Source organism: Ammospiza nelsoni, chromosome 4 (assembly GCF_027579445.1).
Source record: "Ammospiza nelsoni isolate bAmmNel1 chromosome 4, bAmmNel1.pri, whole genome shotgun sequence".
NCBI classification, from domain to species: Eukaryota; Metazoa; Chordata; class Aves; order Passeriformes; family Passerellidae; genus Ammospiza; species Ammospiza nelsoni.
The window spans coordinates 11,149,707-11,174,608 of NC_080636.1; the positions used below are offsets into that span (position 1 = coordinate 11,149,707).

At 37.6% G+C, this 24,902-nt stretch overlaps 1 protein-coding gene across 3 annotated transcripts in view; it reads right to left on the reverse strand.

Moving 5' to 3' along the window:
* The window catches only part of RBPJ (recombination signal binding protein for immunoglobulin kappa J region), a 58,653-nt gene that overhangs the window by 18,666 nt on the left and 15,085 nt on the right, over positions 1–24,902 (reverse strand). For 2 of the 3 annotated variants that reach the window (XM_059469898.1, XM_059469897.1), the window contains exons 2-3: positions 6,763–6,801; positions 3,342–3,437 (exon numbers count right to left, since the gene is read on the reverse strand). In XM_059469898.1, coding sequence (XP_059325881.1) covers positions 3,342–3,437; positions 6,763–6,801 — 135 coding nt within the window. Of the gene's footprint in view, positions 1–3,341; positions 3,438–6,762; positions 6,808–24,902 lie in introns of those variants that run through there. The other variant, XM_059469899.1, reaches the window with a different exon arrangement.

Here is a 24,902-nt window from a genome sequence, read left to right on the forward strand (position 1 = left end):
CTGGACACTCACAATTTGAGTGGGTTTTCCTTCTCATATATCTACCTCTTTCTCAGCTTTCAGGCAGACACAGCTACAGTCTTGGGTCTTTTTAACTTCGTATTTACCATTCCACGAACTCACATACAGAAGAAATTAGCTATGAATATTCTGTCCAATACAGAAATGTGAACCAGGTTTGAACTTTGAAAACACTGTATTAAATCAGGTAAACATCAAAGGAGAGAACAGTATTCCTTCAGTCAATTCAAGCCAATCAATACAGAGAAAATGTGGTACTTCAAGCAGAGCAGCTACTCCAACTGACCTTGCTAGGAAGCAAGGGCTTAAAGGGAAATAAGAGCCGCTCGTGTAATTTCCACCTAATTCTGATGGACTCAATGCTCTCCTGAAACCACAGGCTTCTGTCACAAAGGTTTGCTGTTTCAAATCATCCAAATCATCTCTGTGTTCATCTTATAGAAAACTGAGTCTTCAGGAGAATTCAGATGCTTCTACTAGCTAGTTATTTTATACCAAGAGTGACTTTGGAAGGGAAGTTTCTCCTTTGTATCTGTTGGTGAATTCTAAGTGTTTGTCAATTACTCACACTGTTCTGAGTATGAAACTGCTCAGCAAACTTTCTTCATAGGAGGTTAAAGAACTAACAACATCCACTAAAGAACTCAATATGACAACAAACAAATGAAAAATCCTTAGGTACTACAGTGCTAAGGACAAAGCAGCGGAGCCATGGGGTAAGCCCTGCAAAAAGCTATGCTCTCAATAACAAAATTTTATCCAGAGGACAGGCACACTCAGTTCAGAGAAAGGAAGTACTTGATTAGAAATTACAGGAGCTCCTTCACTAACAGCTGTAAAACAAGATGCAGCTACAGCATTCTCATGCTAATCAGCAATGATCATGTTTAAATGCAAACAGCACAATCAAAATCCCTATCTGGCTCGCAGTCTTTAGATAAACTATGCCTTGGAATCCAAAACACTTCAGTCCTTTAAACTGCTGAATGTTCACACTGCTCAGACTTTGAAGAGACAACACTCAGTCAACGGTAAATATGGAAAACACTACAAGAAGGGCAAACCAAATACCCACAACTCATCAAGACTAAACAGCACCTGAGTCTCTATCAGCTGAATGCCTCTGAAAGGTGACAATCATGCAACAGCAAATATCAGGCACAAAGTCTTAAATTCAACTAAAGCCCAACCTGAGCTTCTTACCTCCTGGCTTCTTTGCTAAGCTAAAAACCATTGACTTTGTGAAGTGCAAGGCTCATAGGAAGGGTGGACTCAAAAAAGTCAACTCCCTTCATTCCTGTTCCTTAGAAGTACCAAAACCTCTCAAATGAACCTAGGAAGTCTGCATCCATGCACCTGGAATCGTGTTATTGTGATGCATATTTAAAACAGGCCAAGCTACATGACATCTGCACCATCTACAGTAAGCACTTAACAGAGTATTTCACCACCTAGTAACCCTCATCAAAACACTGAAAAGTAGTTGTTGTGCTAACCTTTTAATTATGATGTCCTAAGTTTGCTAATGGCAAGCATTTTCCATGACTTCGCAACAAGTAAGACTTAAATAAAGACAGGAACAAGAGGTAGAAATTTGTCCAGGTTTAAGTTCTATATTTACTTGAAAGAGATAGCAAATTTAAGAAATAATTCCTTTTGTAACTTGAATTCCTCATTACAAAAGTAATGCAAAGTAAGTTACTCTTTAAGGTCCAAAAATTAACCAGATGATATCAATGCCACAATGAAATCCCATGGAAAACAGGAAATTTGTCTACAAAAATGAGTATAAAATAAGTTTCTTTCTAAGATGTACGCAAACCAACTCACTTCAGAAATGGTGAATGTAAAAATGATAAAAACTTGGCTGTTGAGTTGCATAAAGCACCATTAAAACTTTACTAATTTTGCTTACTCCAGAAATATGAAGAAACAAAGGCCACAGTTTGCAATAAATAAAGCAGAAACAATTTAAAAACTCAAGAGAAAAACAAAAGAAGAAACAGGAATATAATACTTCATCATTCAGTTTTACTATGTACCTTAGGGCACACATGGATCCAAGGATTTAATAACTGGCAGTTTCCTTTATGCTGATAACAAGAGGACATCATTACTGATGCTGACAGTCTGGGAACTCACAGAAGAGTATTAGAGACAGTCTACATGGTATGTTACAGCTTAAGAACAACTAAAATATTTAAACTGAAAAAATGAAACCTTAGTATGTATAGGACAAGAGGGAACAGGCAGAAACTGAAGCACTGAAGTTCCACTTGAACACAAGGATGAACTTTTTTACTGTGCAGGTGACTGCACATGAACAGGTTGCTCAGAGGGGTTCTGGAGTCTCCCTCACTGAACGCATTCAAGAACCATCTGGAAACAATCCTGTGCCACGTGCTCTAGGTTGGAGCAGATGTCCCCACATGGTCCCTTCCAACCTGATTGATTTGGTGACTGATTCCACACCTTCATTTCGTACCCATAGCACAAGAGCAATCATTTCAGCACCATATTATATGATAATCATCAACCAACTATTTTCATTCCTGATCTCCTTTTATAAAGCTCTCAAGTTTTCTACACTAATTTGACATGCTTCCATTCTTAAACAGATGAATCAGAGATAACCTGCATGAATAAATGCAACTGTTAGGTCAATAAACCCACATATAAAGGAGCATCCTATTTGCTTCTACTAGTCATGCAAGAAAATCATCACACAGTCAAGACAGCAAGAGAAGACTGCAGGAAAAGCACCTTTGCCTAAAAGGCATTCATTCTCACGTATTCCTGCAGATTCTGTCCCTTAGAAAAGTACCTATAATTGTAACATGTACTGTATTGATTTTTGCAAGGAAATGTTTATCATAAATACAGTCATGATTGGCCTATCATTCTTGTTAAACTTAGTGCAGATGTGATTCAGAAACTTATCTTACTAAGACTACCAATTTCCATTTCATATTAATGTGAAATTATTCAGAAAAAAACTCCTCTACAAGTATTCACTGTTGACCACCTCATTTACTCCAACATTACAATGGAAGGTTTAAAATGAGAACAATTTTAAGTAATGGAAGAAAAGTTTAGCCCATAGATAGGGAACCTCTTGGTAGAAACTGGCATCACTCCATTGAATGCTATAGGTTTGCAGTACCTGTTACACAATTAAATGATTTAGGAGGAAGCATTTTATGTTTCTGCAGACTACAGTGCAAACGGAGCAATTCTGCAAAGCACTGTGCACCCAAATACTCAGTGTAGTTTCCTTGGCTGCCAGCTGCCGACAGACTCAGCACAGCATAAAAAGTTACCTTTTTTCATTTCCATATGATTTCTGCGCAACTTTCGCATGGAGTATTAGCACTGTTTGGTCACCTCGCTCCTTCAGGTAATTTCGCATTGCTTCCCTAAAAATCAAAACACAATATAAGCTTTCAAAGTTCTTTTGGTTTTGTTTACAACAAAATGAAGACAACTTTGGGGAAAAAACTCCAGGACCTGCAATTCCAAAAAGGCCATCGTTACCAGGGTCAAGATGTGTTTGCTCACTGTTTAAGACAATTACACAGGAAAAAGAAGTGACTATCCCCCACAAAACTAGCAATATGGGGTCTGTGATCATTTACAATTACTGTATTTCCAGGAAAAAAATTCTTCTGATGTAAAATCATACCAATGCCAGTAATTACACCATGTTTAAAGTCCTATTTCATTAAGCAACATGCCAGAAATTAGAACACATTTTATTAGTTAAATATTTTCTTCATGACCTATTTAGTATCTCATGATAAGGACAAATTGTCTAAGCTTTTAACCAACTCAGTGCAATATTTCTATACAAGTTTTCTTTTGGTTTTGAAGATACTAAGAAAAACTTAAAATTCTTCAGCGTATTGTTTCACCTAGTTTTCTAGAGAAAAGATCTACTTTCTGCATACAATCAGGTAAAAAAAATTAAAAAATGCTTTATTGTTCATCATCACTGTAATTACAGATGTTACATAAATGCTGTAATTACCTCAAACACACCAACAACAATTCCTTGAGAGAAGCAAGAGAACAATAACAGCCAGTCACTCTTCTGTATAATAATCTAACTGTTCATTAAGCAGCATGCCAAATTCAACGCCCTAGGGATCAGCTGTGCCGGAGTGCTGGCAGGAACACCAGTTCCTGAAGGAGCTTTTGTGGGTTGAATGCCCACCAATGCACTCATCTTCAAAGTCATCTACCAGAGAAATAAATTATGGATTTATCAGGAATTTATATGAAAAGACAAAACTCTACACAAGAAGGTTTTTCGTTTGGTTGTTTGGATTTTTGTCTTTTTATCTGTGAACTGCGCCAACTATTGAATTCCCTTAGGACAGATCTGGAAAACCAAACATTTCTAGTGAAAAAATCGTGGAAGATAGAAAGCAGTATTTTATTGACCAGACCTTTTCCAGAAGAAATCCCCAGAAAGGCAAGTAGATTGAGCCAGGGCTGGGTTGGACAATGACAACTCAGCTTTGCTAATGATGTTTTGCAAATTCTTGTGTTTGTCACGCCTGCATAGGACATGATTAATGTCTAGTGATCAGTGAGCCGATTTTCTGTGTAAATACCAGGATATAAGAACAGAGAATAGACTTGAACTGCTGTTTTAAATTTGGACTAACTTCATCTATTTACATTTGACATTGGTAAAACTGATGTTTATCCATGAAATACAGCTGGATGAACTGTTTCAAAGCTCACAGACTTACTAATTTACAGACATTTTTAAAGAGTACATTTTAAACTCCAAAACATAATTCACTGTGAAATTATTATTATACACTTCATTATGATATATATTAGCTGCATTTAAGTTGTTTAAAAACTTTTAATCTAACAATTTGGAATATTCTGTTAAGAGTACTATCATACTAAATTAAGAACATCTGTTGTATTAAGAACTTTGACATGACTATTATTACACTTGACTATCAAACCCAGCAACTCACACAGAAAACTGCTCAATGCTATCTAATCTTTATTTAGCATTGTATGAGGAAGAAAATTTGTGTTTTCTATTGGTCTGTTCATACAGTGGATTGGTACAATCCAAGCTCCTGTGAGAATAAGTGATGTTCCCCCTCTGACCTCTCCCACTGATATCTTATGTGACATTTTTCATTATTCAATGCTAAAACTCTTCATGAAGGTAGTATTAGTACAGTTTACATCTAAAACTAACTGGCATTGTATGAACAGAGTAGTGTTGTTCTGCTGGAGATTATTAGTCAAACCAGACAACCTTTAAACAAAAAACCCACAGCAATTTTCCAATAATTGAACTAAATGCTTTTAAGGGTTTACAGACACATTTTCAGCATTGCATAAACAAGTCAATCTTAAAAATATGGGTGACAGTTGTTCTGTTTCAGCAGTTTACTCTTCAGAGGAAAGTTAGGTTGTTTGTTTCCAACCTCTATCATCACAGGAAAGGTTTTCAAACTGCAGTTTTGAAGGATGGCTGCCGCTTCTCAAATACTCACCCTGTATTCAGGAAAAAGCAATGAGCATACCTAGTAGCTAAAATCCTGCACATGAAATTCAGAGTGACTACAGTAAATAGAAAACTTATTTAAAAGCTCTCATTGCATAGTAATTTCTTTTTTTGTTGCTCTTTTTGAAACATAGAAGATACATTCTATTTTTGTTCACTATTTTAATGAAGGAAGATAAATTCTATTAATAACTTCAGGGTTATAGTATAGATGCTACTACCCAAGATGGAAAGCAGCTCATTATTAAAACATAGTATCTTCAAATATCCCTGAAGAGTCCCAGGCCAACAAGAAACTGCCACGTTTGTTCAAATGCTTGTAAGTCAGTATGGGTCAATTTTGCACTGAAATGAAGTTTAATGATGACAAGCTAACCTAAAATGTATCCAGAAATGCAGTGAGACAGATATTCACAACACAAAAAGTAAATATTCCCCCCCATCATGTGCTAACATAAGGTATCATTTCATTCAAAACACAGGCTGTCAGGGTGACAAGAGGCTTCCTCTATCACCACACAAAACTATAACAACAAATGGCACATCCTTTTTTGCTTTCAAGCAAATAGTGGATTTTATAAGCCAGAAGCTAATTATAATTGGCCCAGTTGGTGGCACAGAATAATAAATATTTGCATAGACTGTGTTAAAGCAGTTCAAAAAAAGAAGGTGACTTCTTAACAGTTTGTGGTGTAAATACATCCCAGGCAGGCCAGGAGCAAATCAAGCACTCTACTCCAGTCACCCTAAACACCTTCCAGAATGGATTGACTTGACAGTTCTGTTTGATACTCTCTGATTACTCAGGGTTCATCAAAAATTGGTTCAGATCACTCATTGACAACACCGTGTTCAATTCCGGCAGCAAAAAGTGTTGCATGATCTCACTTTGACTCAAGAAACAAATCAGCTCATTCCTGAGGATTTAAAAACAAGCAGATCCATATCCTACAATATAACCTACAATAACTGATACATGAAGTCAACACCATTTCTCAAAATGCCTTTTGAGTTTCACATTAAAAATAAGCCAGTGTGTTAAAAATTGTACTTCTGGCTGCTGACTGCATATACAACTGAAAAGCTTTGATATTTAAAATTCTAGTGTCAGCAACCCACACATTTTTAACCTAATTTTTCTGAGAATGCAAGGGGTAACTTCAGAAAATTGTTAAATACTGAGTTTCTTGAATGCTTACCTTGTGAGCCGTTTCGGTTGAGGTCGCTCTCCAAATTTCCTGAAAAAAAGAAGTAGTTGCTAATTTAAAACAAAACGGTTTAGACATAATCTTACACTAAGATACTATCCCAATTTCAGAATTCTTGAAATTGTATTAGAATTTTATGTCTTTTCTTTGTAATTTCCTAGATAAGATCACTATTAAAGTATTAACCACCTCCTTGCAGCAGCTTTTCCCACAACAGCAGAGGCTTTTTTAAATTTGAACACTGAGTAACTTTCTTTGTTGAGGTCACATTTGCTCTCAGAATCACTTCTGGAAAGTTCAGACATCACAAGAATGTAAAGAAGCAGAAGATCTTTGCCATAGAATTGACCAGGAGTGCCATCAACAAGCAGTTACTGTAAACATACAGAAATTAACAGACATATCTGTGTTGACAAATAAGTGAATGCTTTCCACCAGGACAATTTCTCAAAAATCTGTTTTTCCTTCTTGACTTCTTACAAAAAGGATGACAACATTTTCATACATGCCAGTACAGAATTACAGGAAAAATCTCTCCTATGGAATGCAGCCAAGCTTGATCCATAAATAGCCTGCAATACACTCAAGGTTTTTTCACCATAAAGTGTTTTGAGACAGCTGTACTTCTTTCAGTGCTTCAACACCATCCTTGAGAGGAAGAACACTCTTTACACTAGGCTAAAACTTTCCACGAAAGTCTTTATTTACATAAGACACCAAATTAACACATGGCAGATACATTTTCATTACCAAAACCACCCTCAGATTAGAACTAAATGGTCAGGTAAAAGATCTGAAAAAAGGAAGGCTGCACCCAGCAATGTACATCTGCTAATCCTGGTGAGGAAGTGCAACCACAAGCTAAAATGATAACAAAGACGGGGGGAAAAAAACCCCCAAGAAACCCACAATGCAAAACCAAACCAGCAAAAAGACAGGCTAAGTTTAACACCTTTTTGCCTAAAAATAAACAGAGACATAAAAGACTTTTGTCTCTGCTTTTACTGCCAGTGTTCATAAATATCTCTATGACATGCCAAGTTCATTCTATAGGTGGGCATAGCTTTCCCCTTTATGTTTCCTGGATAGGGAAAAGAACCCTTTCCTACTATTGTCCTACAAGAGTGTTAGAGGCTCCCTAGGACAAGAATTAAGTGATGTGACAAGAAATTCCCCTGTTCATGCAATGGATCTGTCCTGGACTGTAGAGCTACTGATGGTGGAATGATTTCATACATTCCAATTTAATTTCTGTAATCCCAGAAATGTACAAATATGTAATTATTATCATTGATATAGCTGAGCTAAATAGCACTCTCCTGATAGGGCAGTGACAACATTCAGCCAATTTAAAAGTTATTTTTCAAGACTTGAGAAATATGTCTTCTAAAATACTGGCAGTCTACACAGAGGAACTGAATAAATGACATGAAGCCAGATTTTCTTTCCAGCTTAAAACAATGAAATAAAAATTTATTTTTCCAACCAAACATAAATTCCCTTCATGTTTTACTTTGTTGTTGTTAGTATACAGTTCACTTCTCTGGCTTGCTTTTAATTTTAAATGAAACTATGAAACCAGAATTCTTGCTGTGAGATTTGTTTTTATTCATTTTAAATTCTGAGGTCTACTGGACACAAACTTAATTTATATTTTTCTCTGTGGTATGCATCACTGCATAGACATATCTGTAATGCAGAAAAGGTAACTAGAAAACCCAAACAGCTTTGCAGTTTGGCAGAGGGAAAGTTTCATCCAAAGCCTTTCCGCTTCTAACACCTATGTTTTCAGGATCTGCCTAGCTACCTCCTGAGCACCCCCTGTGCCTCTGATTTTCCCTGGCTAACAGGAAAATCAGAAAAAAGTAGGTGTATATCCCAGCTCCCCTGTGTCTGTGTAGCTGCTCTTCTCCCCTGAAGACTCAGGATCATCCCATTTGGCAGAGGGTCTGTGACTCTCTGAGCAGAGAACAGATTGCCTTAAAGCAATATTCTACAAACAACATCCCTATACATTAGCTCCCTGCTTTTGAGCAGAACTACTGTCTTTGTTTCAATTCCTCTGCACATTTCAATTCACCACAAAATTGAAGAGGTGCTTATCTTGGAGCAAAGAAGGCATTATGCACACCACACTTACCACTTGTCCTGTGGCCAATAGATCCAAAACAAGATGAGGACCTCAGTACACCAGAAACTGCATTAACACAAAAACCCCTTACAGACAAAACCTCACACTGCCCTAAGGTATCACACACCCTTGCAGATCTGGAGTGCAGCACATACATTCCACTTGCACATACACTTAATTACTAAAAAGAGTCTTATTAACAAGAGAGCTACACAACACAGTTGCAATTACTAAAAGAAATAAATTCCATCTTTTCCCTTAGTCAAATCCTGAACATACAACACAGGAGAAAAGTACCAAAATCCCCACTCTTCAAAAACAGAATCAGTCACTCTGGAGATACACAGGGCAAACTGATCTGATGCTCAGTGCAGTACCTCCCTAACACATACACCAGCTTTCCCCAGCCTCCTCCACACAAAATGAAGTTATTTATGTCACTGTAACACTTGTGAACCCATATAAGTGCTACCCTTAGCAATATGAGCCTTTCAAAGAGATGATGTAAACTGGGCAAACCTTTTATTATTCTTTCAATATACACTATAGAGAGGTAGAATTGGAGGAAATTGCACCTTGATATTTACTTTAAGTCTCATGTTAACTCTTTCTAAATTAAATTCAGTGACTTTTCCTCAATAATGTTGTCTTGACAGATGACTGATGGCTATGTACCATAGCCACAGTGTCAAAGAACAGCCTTGTCCTGCATCAGTACAAAATCATTTCAAATATCCCATAAATATTCACCTCCCTAGCTCAACAGCAACAGTTAAAGAAGTTAGAATTCATAAATGATTAAGAATGAAATAGGAAACGGAAACATCATCATGCCACGGCATTATTCTGCCACACTCCCACAACTCTGAAAACTTGCAGCAGTGGAAAAAAGTTATCTCAGAGTAATAAAAGTTAGCATGAAAGTCAGTATGAATAATCAATAGTTTTTGTATCCAACTGGCTAAAACTCCAGCCTTCAGTGAGAGCATGAGAGAAAAGTGACAAACAGATGCAAAGATCTGATAAAAGGTCTAGGAGACTGATAAAAGATATGCAAAATGTGGAAAGGATATACTTATTCTCTGCTGTCTCACAAATACAGGAATTGGGAAATATATCCAACACCAAAAATTTAATTTAAATCTTTTTTTTCCTTGCTCTACAAACAAAAAACTAAGCTGTAAAACATAGTGCTAGAGAATATTGTGGAGGCTGAAAGCAGAAGTAAGCTCAAAAGACTAAACAGAAGCCTGATACAGAATTCAATTAAATTCTATTCAGTATAATGACCTGTTTTTTACAACCTTGTCCTCAGGAAAAGCTTAAGTATGTTCTACCAGCAGCAAAGAAAATAGTGTAAGTTTAAAAAAACCCAAACCAGTCTACATTTACCCTGTCTTTTACATGCTCTCCTTACTCATCCATTACTGATGACTAGCAGGCATGGATCAGTATATATACTCCTATGAACCAGATAATTCCAAAGCAGCAAATGCATTCAGGATGTCAGAATTGTAGTCACACTACAAAACTCAAATACACAAACAAGACACAATTGTTTTTTTAAAAAGTATCACAAATATTTTGTTTAATGGTTCATCTGGTTTACTTTTTCCATATGTTTGCAAACTGAAGTAGAGATGTGTAGTGACAATATAACCTGAAGGACAGAAACCATCAGCAACTTCTACACAGAAGACAAAGAATCTTTTTAAGTTTTCTGATGTTAAGACAGATGAAAATGAAGCACATTCTATCTATGGTTTTATACTAAATGACATCCACTGCACAAGCTATGATTGTTGATGTTTCAAACTTTCATATTTGACTGGCATGCCAAAAAATGAGCCAGTTCAATCATTCCAAGGTTACCTGTCAGACATGACAGAGACTGCAACACTTTTCTTGTGTACATTTTCACTGGATTTCACTGTTCTGGAATTTCTTTATCTATTCAGTATTTCTATTTCTCTTTTTTTCATCTTGAAAATATGCAGATTGATGAATAACAAAAAGGTACAGGAGAGGAAACTAAAAATGTATCATAATTATATTCTTGCAGAGGTTATTAGACAAGAAAAATATATGTAATTTGAAGTCCTAATTACAGGCTATGTATCATTATATTTGAATGCTCACCAAGTTCCTTTAATTTGCTGGGTTTTTAAATTTTACTATCAAGGCTAAGTGCTCTTTCAGGTGTTCTGTATTGGATTCTAGACACACAGACATACAGTGAAGTTGCTGTTTCATTCACATCAGGTCAAGCTGTATTTATTAGTAAAGCCCAACACACTGTACTGGAAACATGAGTGACAGCATTAGTCACACCATAACCACTTGCTACTGGAGCAAGTTATACTTGCCCTAATAATTCTTTTCCCAGTCCTGTTTTTTTTCCAACCACCCGTTAGCATTCTACTATTTCCTGTATTTTGTTTTCTGAGGCTTTGCATAAATTTTATCACTTCCATACTTTGCACTGTAGGCATAACTCTTCAATATCATGTCCCAAATAATTCTTTTCATTAAGAAAGTCCCAGTTTGCCATTTAAAATGCTTTTCCTTATTCAGAGAAATGTAAGGAAACATAGTCTTTCTCCTTTTATATTTTACTGCCCTTCAACTAAGTATGCAAGTTAAGAAGTAAAGTAACACTAATCTTGTCAGTACAGTGGATAGCTTTATTCAAACTTTTAAAATTCTCAGGTTAGGTAAACACATGGCACAATATACAGGATAAGTTTCAAATGTCTTCAGGCAATACAGAATGTGAAATTCTATTTGGAATTCCTAGCTCAGATACAATATGCACTGCAATTTTCTACAGCTGCAGGAATATGAATTTTCACTGTTTTCAGCATCTATCAGTAGTTGTATGCCTTTACTAAACTTGCCAAAATTCTTTTGTTATAAAGTCTTATTTTCTGGACATAAATGATCTGGCTCTTTTTTTTTTAAATTCAATGGTGCTATGTGTCAAGTGAACTTTGGAGGGAAAAATAAATGAAAATTACCAAAACAGTTCTGCCATTCGCAGGAAAAAGAATTATGAAAAAAATCTACAAAAATCACATGCTATACTATCTTCAACTCTGACTGAAGATCTATGGTCACTGAACAGCTCTAGCATCCTCCTGCCTGGAATATGAACTGCAAATTTTTCCAGTACTGGTCTTCAGCCAAGACCATTCACCTTCATGTGCTGAGCACAGAAGCCTTAAAGAAATATTTCCACAACATACAAATACAGACAAGCTTCAGCAATTAGGTATTGTATCTTCACTTGGCCTATGGATTGACACAATTTTTGGCATCTAGTCAGAATAGCATGGATCTTTCTGAAAATGGTCTCCAGAGAAGCAAAATGCAAAAGGGAGTTGTCAAATTCAACTACAGCAGAAACAACAGCTGAGCAGAAAGCAAGTGTGTTGGAGAGGCCAACATGGGGGAGCAGCAGAAACAGTGTGGACTAGGAATGGGAAGACAAGAGCTGCAAACTAAGACTTGCTAAATGAAAAAGATGGACCTGAGACCACTATGGGAAATGGGGCACCAGAAAAATCTGTGGCAAGGCAAAACATTTGAATTTAACAGAATATACAAAGTGTAGTAAAAATACACTACAGTTACTGTTTTCTGTGTCAATTTTTTTTTTGTGACAGAAGTTTCCCTGGTGTCTTAAAAATTTCAACACTGAAAATAAAAGTAAATACTTTCCTTACCCTGAAGAATCCAAAAGCATTGTATCCAAAACCAGAAAACCACCCAGAAAGCTGCCAGATGCCCCATCCTTGGAAACATTCACTGGACAGGGTTTCTGAGCAACCTGATCTGACTGAAGACATCCCTGCTTGTTGCAGGGTATTTGGACTCCATGACCTTTAGAGGTTCCTTTCAAAACAAATATCCATGTGCTGAGATCTCTCTCCTTTCTGCCTTACGCAAGTATAAAGAGATCATGAGGTGCTTTGTTGCTCATAGGTCACTAAACGATCCAGGTGTGTATTTCCCCCTCACCATCAGATGGGTGAAGAGAAAAACATGAATAAAGAGCAAGAAAACTTAGGTATTGACATCATATAATTGTTTAACATAGAAAACAGAAGTGGAAGTAGAGAAAAACAAAGTGAAACAGGCCACTCACCACCACCCACGATCGATACCAAGTCACTTCCTAAGCAAAAGCTGGGTAACCTCTCTAAATCCCACAGCCCTCCAATTTATTGCTGGGCATGACATTATACGGCAGGGAATATCTCTTCAGCTTCTCTGGGACACCTGCCTGGCTGCATGCCTCCCCGTACCTTGTACCCCCCTCAGTCACTGTGGGGGATCACACAGCAGGCAGAGGGAAAAAGAGAGAAGGCCTTGATGCTGTGCCAACACTGTTCAGAAAGAGCTGAAATATCAGGGTGTTATCAACACTGTTCTGGTCACCAAGAACATGGCACCATAACAGCTGCGAGGAAGAAAATTAACTCTGTGCCAGCCAGACCAAGTACAATGAGAAAATAAAAGTCCACATTTTCTGCATGGGAAACAAATGCCAGATTTTAAAAAGGCACAGAGTGCCCGTTCATTGGAAAAGTTTCACCCCCAAATACCTGACTGCAAGATCATTTCCAGCTGGACCTACTCACTTGCTGGTGCTGTTGACTGATGTAGCAAAGGCCTAACATCATTCCTGAACACTAAACTCAATTTTTTCTTTCTTAGTCCTATTATATCACAGTACATGACACAGTATTTGGTGTAGAACATGTTAGAAGAACTCTTTAATAGGCTGCAAGAGATGACTATAATACCTCAGTATGGACTTTGGAAAAAATCCCCAGACAAATGTCACAAAGAAACTGGCGTGGATGGAACTTACCTCACACTTTTCAGTTCAGTGGTTTCAGTTCCATCTCCCAGAGCACAAATGTCTCAACATTGTGATAAGTAAGATATGGCAATCACTAATTTAAGACAGTAAAAGACCCAGAGTATTAAACATAGAAATTAAATACAGAACAGAGTGATCAAGGAAAGGTTTTACTTCCTTAGAGGAGATCCAAGGGAAACAATGCTTGAAACAGGAGGAGTCTAATAAAAGAACTCCAGATTTTTATATAGTCTTTGGCAATGTCTCAGACTACACTATGAATTCAAAAATAAAGAAAGAAAATCCACCCTCTGCTCTCCAATGATATGAAGTGACAAAGAAGTCTGGTGAGAGGCTCAAGTTAAGTCCCAACACTTCTAATACCTATCAAACAGCTGGTATCCCACAAACCATTATGTGTGAGAGGATTGGGGAAGAAAAAAATGCTGCAATTTCAACTACTCTCAAGTGCATTTCAGCCAGGAGTGCAGCAAAAGAAATTCCTGTGCTTCACTTAACTCCAGTTCTAAAAACAGTGTCAATGTCAGCAACCTTTTCCTAGACCTCTTACAATGTACCTTGTGAACAAACAACAGGAGTTTGTGACTTAAAAGTCAGACAAAAGCCTTTTAAGGAAATAAATTAAAATAAGAGAAGTAATTTACAGGTATTTTTTTATCATTCCCCCTCAGCTTTAAAATAACTGCTATCTGGAAAGCCAGAAAGTTTGTCAAGTGTTTGTTCAGCTCTTAGCACCAGATATCCAGACCCTCGTGGTAACAGACTCTATTACTTTCTACCATGAGAAATGAAAATACTTTTCAAAGAATTAATTTCAAGTTACTTTGCAATCTGTTACCACAAACTCACTACACTACAAGCTCACCAGTATGGGATCTCAAGGGTTTTCTTGGCCTGCTGATGTTATCTAAGATCCAGGAAAGTGAAATACTCAGGTTTCCATTCAAAGTTTGAGGATCAATATAAAAGTATTCCTTTCCAGCCACTAACACAGACATCATCTGAGAAAAGCTGAAAGATGGATTTAAGTAGCATGCTGGGACTTTATTTTCTCTTTCTTTTAATTGTCTATCCTCTGCCTATTTCCAGCTTCAATATGCTTGCCATGGACAAATCAGTGAATAACTGAAGAAGCACTGAGGGAAGTTCATATTTATGGACTTTAAAAATGCATGAAATTATCAAAGCTAACATATGCCACAGTGCCCATGCACAGGGCACACTGTGATCCCTTAATCTGGGATTTGCTACAAACACTACCTTTGGACTGAACAGCATAGTACAACTTATATGGGAAGACTCAGCCACTCTACATCGGATTTGTTTTGGTTTTTCAGATTTCTACATTTAGGATAACATGTTACATCAACTGCAAAAGCAGGTGTACATTTTAAAACACAGGATATTCTGTCAATATAGGTATACTTTTCTGTGCACAGATTTTGGTGAAGACAAAATGTAAATGCTGAAAATATTTCTGTGCACTCACCTACACAGCCATAGTCTGCTAGAAACATTTTAGAACACAACTCAAGAGTGAAATGATCATGTGTAACTAGAAAACATTTTCCCATCTGGTGGTTTCAAAGACCCAAAGAGGAATTCCTATGTACTGGAAAAAAGGGCCATTTACGATCCAGCATGAGCTGGCATATAAAGACTACCACATTTCTCACAGTGGTTGGATCCACAGCACTTTAACATGTTTCCTCTAAGAGATAACTGCTGGATTTGATTTCTGTAAGTGCATCTTATTCCACACTGATATCCTTTATTTTTACATGAATCTGAAAATAGCACACTGTTATGATATATCAATGCTAAAAATGCAGAGCTCAAAAAAGTGATGATCTACAGGTTTTACACAGGATTAAAAGGCCAAAACAACTCAAGGACACAATTTCTAAGAGATTAATGCAAAACACATATAATTTTATGTAAGAATTCAGTTAACATGGAAGCAAACACAAACAATCACCTATACTCAAACTGAAGATTTCACACTGATCTTCTCCATGGATAAAGATATGAAATAAATGAACCATACCAGTGGCTAAAAAAAGCCATCAGAAGCAAAATTTTATCTTCTCCAAAGCAAAATGGGTTCAATATACACAAGTCTGATTATGTGAAACAAACAGTTGTATTACCAGTAACATCCAGCACAAAACAACCTCCACACTGGAAACAAACTAAAGAACTAAAATAAACTAGCTAATATTGTCAAAAGAAAGGACAGATGATGAGGAAGTAATTCTTACCCACTCTTTACTCCACAGTCCACAGTTCTACACAACCTTCATTCTTCACAACACTTCTCAGGCAACTCCCCCTCCATGTCCCACAAGCTTTTTGGGGTTTTGCCCTCCACTGATTTTTGTAGGTTGCTGTAGCTTAATGCCATACAGTCTGATGAGCCCCAGCATACCCCATATTCCTAAGTATCTGCGTAGCATCATAGGGTAAGGAGTCTTTAAATCCTTAGACTACTCACACCCTAAATACCCCATTGTCTTGTTCTAAAATATCACACAGCTGAGGTACAGAAACTGCTGAAGCAATGCCACCTATTTCCCTCCCCCTGCTGCTCCCTCTAGACACAACTATGTCCATAAGTGTGATCCTCCCAAGGCTGATGAAGCCAACAGACTGACAGAGAGCTTCCAGCTCACCCATCCCAGGCTGGTTCATCCTTCAGGATGAGCACACACACTCTAACAGAGTCACACACAGTCATCAACTCACTCTCACTTTTGCCTGCCAGCAGCACTTTGGCCCTGATTCTTATTAGGGTGTCTACTGTAATAAATATTGCTATAAAGACTTTGTCCTGAAGGTTAAGAGTTGAATTCAAAGCTAACCCATTTTTAAAAATAAATACAGTTTTCATATTCACATACAAGGAACCAATCTCCGCCAACTTGCTTTGAAACACTATTGACACAAGTTACCCTCTTTCTTATCCATCCTACAAAAGGAGATAAAATTAATTAAAACCACACCAATCAAGAACGTCCAACAGACAAGAACAATAGATTTCTACTACTCCTGAAGTCCCTTTCTCCTCTGTAAAGAGTCAATAATGGGTGGTCCAACTGCACCGTGACTCTTTGGAAGCAGGGGGCACAGCAGCCCCTGAAATCACAAAAACAGAAGGTTTTTTTTATCAATACACAAAACATTCCCCCTCTTCAACAACAACAAAAAAAAGACCCACCTGCTCCAGGGTGAATGCCACCAACCAAGCACTATCACATCTTTGTACTGCATGATTCTGTCCTGCCCCTGACTATACCTAAAGAATTTAAGTCCCCCAAGACAGGAAGCATGTTATGTGTTTGAAACAAGTCTTCTACTCTACAGCACTGTACACACTTTTGGCACTGTATCAAATAATACTGACAAAAATACAACAGCAAAAGCTCTGCTTCACTTAGTCACGCCCTCTCACTGCAAGTCACTGGTTCAATTAGAAACTCCCTCTCCCTTTTCTGACCTGCTTTCATCCTCCCACACTGCTCTCATTATTGTCTTCTCTTTTCCAATCCTCATAAAATCACAGAACCACAGCTGCAATTTAAATAAAAGCTTGCACTGTATCAGTAAGCAGGCTCACTTTTTAACAACTTAGAGAAAGTAAACAAATTCACTTCTTTATAGCAGTCTACCTAGATATGGAAAAAAGCTCTATGCAGTAATCATTACACTTGTATATGACTCTAAAAGTCAAAGGTCTTGTCCAAACAGGACATTATTTTAATCAAGACAGCATTTACACAACTTTGCCACACTAAGTGAGGTAAGGAAGTCAGTAATGATAGCTTGTTTAATGAGGAAGTGCCAAAACATACCCCTGGAGATGTGATTTCCCCGATTTTGCTTTGAGCTGTAGGTACCTACAGCAAGGAGCTAGCAATCCAAAGGTCTCAGGTATACTAAAGAATTTGGATACTATCAACTTAAAGGATAAAGCCACTAAAATGCTGGAGCGGTGTAGAATAAGAAACATAGTAAAACATTAGTCAAGTTATTATGATTCCTTTATATTCACATGCTATTATTTCTTTTTTATTAATTGCTTAATAACATTGGCTCAAATATTTAGTGGAAACTGTATACCTGGACACACATACCTTAGCAACTGACTGAGTTATTAGCTTGAAAAATGAGCATGCCAACAGAATCCCAGTCTCTAAAACACAGTATAATCTGGCTCAGCTACTGTAACTGCATAGCAAATGTGCTCATTAGTTTTATCTTCATCCATTCAAACCAAAAGAGAGTGGATACTTGGAAAAGGGAAAACACCTGCACATTCAGTTCACAAAACAGACTATTAAAGTAATGCATAAAATCAGCCTGGAGCATGATTCTACACAAAACATCCCACAGTCACAGCTTTCAATGACAATGACTTTGCCCAGCTTATGATTACTAGAACTCTTCCTGTCCATCAGACACAGCAAATTTTCCTTGGGATCTCACTTTGCACATCACCTTTGAATACACACTTCACAAGCAATCTTGACTCTTATTTCCAAAGAAAGTGATTTTATATCCCTTACCAGACCATCATTTAAGTATCAGCAAGTCCTTAAAAACAAGCAGTTACCTATTAAAAAATTAAATTTCTAAATATGGCAAGAACAGAGCTCTTGAGTACCAAATCAGTGCTTTTTAGAGTTACTACTGGCCCATAACTGCACATAAGATTTAGTCTGAAGAAATTTTTTTAGAAGCATGAGGGAAAAACTACTAAGTGTACTGATTATTATCTCTGTTGCCTAATTATTTGAAAAAAAGGCCACAAATTAGAAATAAGAGGAGAATTTTTCAACCACTTTACTGCCAATACAGGAACCCAGCACTATAGTATAGTACCTAAGGATTTGTTCAACCTTCATTTCAGTGACTGAATGTCTGCAGTGTTCAAAGAACAGTTTCTCCTCTGTAAATATAATTTCCATCCTTAACTAGAAGATAAGCAGATATTCTGTGCAGAAGATAACTTTAAAGAAAGTGAATAAAAAGAAGGAAAAAAGTTAAGGTTCATTGTTTTCTCTGAACCACCACCATTCACTGCAACACCAAAAATATGTAAGAGGAGAAGTTGGGAATGATTTTATAAGGAAGTGGTAAGGAACCATATTAAATTTGCAAAGGCAGAAGATTCTCAAAAACCCAGACTAACCTCGCTAACCATGAAGGCAAATAGGAATTCTCTGGAACACCTCTTTAGGAGATAACAGGTTCTTGATTGGTGCAGTCATTGGTCAGCTTCAAAGTCTCTAACCACCACTCTAATAGAGTAATAGGATAATCACTCTTCCATGTCTTTTTCCTTACCCTATACCCTCATAAACAAAGGAGCTTTATTGCTACAGCAACTATGAGCAGAAAAACAAGGAGAATGGCCTAAGCTGTCTCTAAGGGGCTTACTGTCCCTGCTCCAAGCTCCTCAACTCACTTGCCCTGCACCACCTGCGGTGCTCAGACCTTCAAAAGGAGCTAACTCAGTCCATCAGTCTGGCTACACTAACACACTGAACACCACTAACACATGGGCAAGCAGGAGAGAAGCAGGAGACAGGGAAACCAGTCACGTATTACCGCGCCTGAGTGGGTCGCAGCTGGTGAGAGAGAGACGGTGAATCTTGTATCTTGAATCAGAAGGCTGAATTTATTAAGTTATGATATATAATACATTATTACTATACTAATAGAATATAGAGAGAGGTTTGCAGAGCAGCTAGGCTAGGCTAAGAATAGATAGAAAGAAACTATACCAAAGTTGTGTTCAAGGACTCAGTCCCCTGGCTTGCACTGGTGATTGGCCCTTAATTATAAACATAGAACATGAACCAATCACCAATCAAAATAGGTGCCTCTGTTGCATTCCCCAGCAGCTGATAATAATTGTTTATGTTCTCTTCTGAGGCCTCAGCCTTCCAGAAGACACAGAAATCTGAAAGAAAGGATTTCTGTGAAAAAATGTCTGCGACAGTCATGTTGGTTGCAGAAAGCTGTTTGGTCACCTCAGCAAACTCAGCTTCAACAGAAGCAAAAAAAGATTACAGGAGCAGCTAAGCAAGCCTGTAACTCTCATGGGAAAGAACTATAACACAAGAGAACACACAGAGGAATCCATTATGGAAAATGACTCGCAAAATGCAGAACTTAAGCAAAAAAAGATCTCACCAAGAGACTAACATTCTTAGTCAAAGTTTAGCTTGGGATACGTGTAAGACTCTCAGCCCAAGCACAGTCAGAACTTAATGCAAAATGACAGCTAAGCAAACTGGCATCTCTAAGGTTTAAGGAGAGGAACTGTGACAAGTCTTGCTGACAGTTTAAGTCACCACTGTCTCAAATGCCTTTCCCACCTCCCTGCTAGGTCAGGGCAAGCAAACGTGCCTGTATCCCAGCTGCTCCAGTTCACAGCTGGACTGTGCCTTCAGAGGCAGCTGAGATGATCTGTCACTGCCAAACAGGTCTTGCCTCCCAGCTTCCCCCAGCTGCACTGACCTACCCTCAAACACCAAATTCCAGCACTTGTCAGACCTTTCCAAAGATAATTCAAATCAGTAATCCAGAAAATAACCTATATTTCTGGGGAGGCCAGAGACGGAAAGGGGAAAGGCTTCACTGATTCAGTCACAAAGCCAGTGAATGCCAGCACCACCCACAGGCACACTCAGGAGAACATGAGCACCTTCTTTGGTAGCAGGGCACTGTTAGAAACCTGGTACACCCCACCTCCAATTTAGATCCATTTAATATTATTGTAAATACTGTAAATAATGTTAATAATAATAACAATAATAGCAAAAGGCCAACAAAAACCAGTTCATATATTCCCTCTACTGGTCTTGTTTTAGGAACTGTAAGCTCTGACAGCAGTGCCTAGCCCTCCAAAGCAATTTCAAGAGCCATTTTTAAGTATCTTTACTGTATTCTCACACTTCTAAAACACACCTCTAAGAAATGGGGACAATTCCCTATCATCTCCCTCCTCTGGCAACTCAGTCATTTTCAGTCAACTTTTTTATGCAATATAATTTCTTTTTTTAAACACAGTGTCATTACAGTATGTACCCTCTCCTTTCATTCCCTTTCTTCCTCCAACTTCTATACTGTGAGCCTTCAAAATGCAATATGGAAGCAGCTCCTTATAGTCAATAAAAGCACACTGCTAGAGTTCTATAAGCTTATTTCTCTGAACTATGTCTCACCCATTGATTCTAGACTTGTAAAACAATTCAAAAATTGTATCAGTATGCAAGCAGAGAATAGATTATCAGCACCTAAGCAGGCTGCCATGCCAACAGTAATTTCCAAACTGGTAAATAAAATTTATCTCCTCAGTAGATTAAAATGACACAAAACCGGTGCATACATAAACCTTTTAACAAAGCTGTGTTTGGCACCAACCTGTGTTACAAAATTATAGGGTTTCCTAGATATCAGATGTTTTCTTGCATCACCCAGGAATTACATGGTCACACTAACATTAACTGGGTGCAGCTGTAAAATGAGCTGTCAGTATCCTAGAATTAATCAATCTCAAGTGTATTGTTTTGTAATTAAGCTTATGAATACATCATCCCATGAATATAAAAACAGCAGCAATAAACACATCTCAGAAAAGAATGAGAATTAGAAGGCTCTTTTCTAACTTTCTAAGACAACTAAATCAGTTGGAGGCCTTCTCCACTGTTGGCCTTTTCCCTGGGACTGTGCTGAAGGTCTCTAACTGGGAAGCATTTAATATAAGCAAATTATTCTTAAACCTTTAAACTGACATAACTTGCACAGACAGCAAAATTTGGTAATATTCCATCACAGTTTACAAACTTGTGTTTTAAGAAGAGCAGTTGTTTTAAAAGATTCAAAAGCTTTGGACTTTTTGTCACTGTTGTTGAATTAATTTACAGTTAAATTCCAAGTTTCTAAGATAGTAAGTTATACTACAGCTACAGCCCCAGCAATAATTAATAGCATTCCAATACAGGAAAGACAGAAATTCATCCTGCCATTTAAAAAATGCTTGAAGGAGAGGGGCAAAAATAGGTAAGTACAACAAAAACTATATTTCTGTTTAAATTTTATAAGCTAGAAGCTCCTTCTACTTATTGCTAGTTCTAACTGTAAAACTAAAATATTTGGAAACAAATTGCAAAGAGAAATATAATCTCCACAATGCCTACCATCAAACGTGATAATACTTTTAACAACTGTTATGGTAACTGGGTCAATGATCCCTGTACAAGATAATTAAACAGACACTGCAATAATAAACTTTTACTCCTCCTTATCACAGTACATTTACAATAACCATATGAAAAGATTAGATTACATGGCTGGAATGTCAGCAAGCTAACACCTTATCATCCTTTTTTTCTGGTATTACAGTATTACAGGTCTCTTACATAGTCACACATGCTCCTATTGTGCCCTAACAGCTTTTATGCAGCATTTTTCATAAGAAAAAAAATCTCAAGAACACAAATGCAAAGCAGTTATTATTGTCCATTTTTAAAAATGGAAATTGTGTGAATCATACCTAATTCAAGGAGGCTTGCTTTTCGGGTTTGTCAAGTTTAAACTCCACACAGATGCAAATTACTGGTAAAACTTCTCCCTGCATCCTAATGAGGTACACTATAAAACATGAAGCCAATCTGAAAACAAGAATGCTGTCCTGAGACAAACTTTACTTAATGTAGGTATTCTAAATATTTAAGAAACCAGTAGTTTTTTACAAAAATCTAGCCCCCAGCACTTAACTTCTGCATGATGTTGAACCTGTGACTGCTACAACTCGAGTTTCCCAGAATAACGCCTGTGCTGGCACAATTTTTTTGCAAGGAGTTTACAGCATGAAAAGTGTGCCTAAGCACTCTTGTGAAGGCTCCCAACTGCTGAGCTCTGAACCCAACCTCTTTTCAAAACATTGTCTCATCCTTCCAAGAACATTCAGGCCAGAAGGGAATGTAAATTGTCAGAAATGTCTTGAAGCACTAAACAACCAAATCTGTCATTTCAGTTAGCAGCTACCAACCCTGCCAAGTGTAAACCAACACAGGACTACCAAGTATGTAGTGTGTGAAACATGCCAGTCCATAGAGAGATCTCTTTCCTGAAATTCTGCCCACTGCTGCTTCAACACGGCAGTCTGAACTCTCCAAAGCAGAAGAAAAAATTGACAAATGCAATCATTAAAGTTCAACAACCAGAGAGATAACCTGAACTATAGAATGAAAATATGAAGATAGCCACACAGCCCAGATAAATGAAAAAAAAGAAAAAAATCCCATCAGAAAAAAATCAAGGGATAACCTATATTAGAAGTTACCACTTAGACTTCACCATTTTAGAGAAATGGTATCTTTTCTTCAATGCATGAACTCTGAAAAATATGGCACACTTTGTCCACAGAGCAGGCTTAGTACTGTATTATTACAATTAATAAATTGATTAGCCACCCTTGCAATACCTTAGGAGCCCATAAATCTGTTTTAACTAAGTTTCAAAAGAAGAAACGAGCTTTAAAAGAAAATTAAGTTGCTATGAGTTTTATGAAAACTGGAAGCTGGACAGACATTGCCAATGTCACCAAAAAAGACAAAGCAGAATTTGGAAATTACAGTTTCACAGCTGATCCCTTTGCATATGCCATTTGGCTAGACAGTAAGCTTATGCCTTAGATAGATCAGCACTACACTTTGTCCATTAGGGATGAAGGAGTTTGTGGTACTGTTCCATAAACCTCCCTCACCATACAAGGCACAAGTGTACAGGATACAGAAGTTCTTTAGTCCTACCATTCATAGAACAACTTAAGAGGCTAAAAACCCACAAACCAGTCACATGACAAGAGAACATACACAAAATGCAGTCTAAACAAATGAAGGAAATTCAGAATACAAGTTTGAAAGTGCTTAAATTATCTTACATAGTTGTGGGAAAGATCAAATACTGTGAAGACAGCATTCATATTTAATACAATATGTTATCTACATACTGCTCACCTAGGCATAAGAAATAGAGAAACCATTTGCTCTGTAGTCAGATTGTAAACAGGGCATCTCCAGAACTTCTAGTGACAGTAACACATTGATGAAATGCAACTTAACTGTCGAGTTACAAACAATTTTAGGGCCCCTGCCCTAAGTGGACTTTTGAACAAAAAAATCCCATGAGTTGCATACCAAATTTATTTATAACTGTAAACCTCTTGGAACAGGTATCAAAGTTATGTTATATTTACTAGCCTGAAAAAGCCTAATAAAACGTTCTGGCAAGTTAAACACCAGAGAAGTGAAGCACCGTGTAAATTTTTTTATTTCCCTGGTGGTTCACAGGTTGTTGTAATAATTTGGTGTGCCACGTTAGCTATCACATTTGCTATGCCAGTGTGTAGCTCTCCAGATAGAGGCATTGCTGTGGGTAGGGGAAGGACTGCTGGGCTGCCTGTGTGACAAGAAAGGTGGTGGGAGAAGTGAAACGTGAGCCTCAGGTATGGAAGGCTGAGGTATTTTTCGCTTCTGTTTTTTATTTTTCCATACACACAGGAAACTCCCTTGGGGGGAGGAGAAAGAACAACTTCCCTACAGCTAAATAAAAGAACACATGTAAAACAGAGAAGCCACTCAATGTTTCTGTACCCCAATAAATAAAAACATAAATAATCAGATAAAAATTTTAACACTGAGATAGCAAAACCTACTTTTCCTAACTCCAAAATTTCTTCAATGTCTTTGCAGCAGTAGAAAATTCAAGAGATGATTGTCTCCACACACAGATACATACATCATTATCTACCCTCATTCTGTTCCCCAGCCCCAGATCAGCATCCATCCATTTCTCCCCATTCCCTTTTGCTGTTACAAAGTGAGGCAAAGATGAGGAAGAAGGACAGAGTGAAGACAACCCACTGAGGTGTGCAAGGCCTTCTGCTCCCACTGCTAGGGGATGCACAGGTTATTCTCATTCAGGCCAAGGCTCCAGCAATCCACTTCTCCCTTTCCAGCAGCAGGATTAAGGGACAGCTGAAGAAGAGTAAGAACCATACAAGCCTAAATGTTACCTCACCTCAAGCTTCTCCTGTCT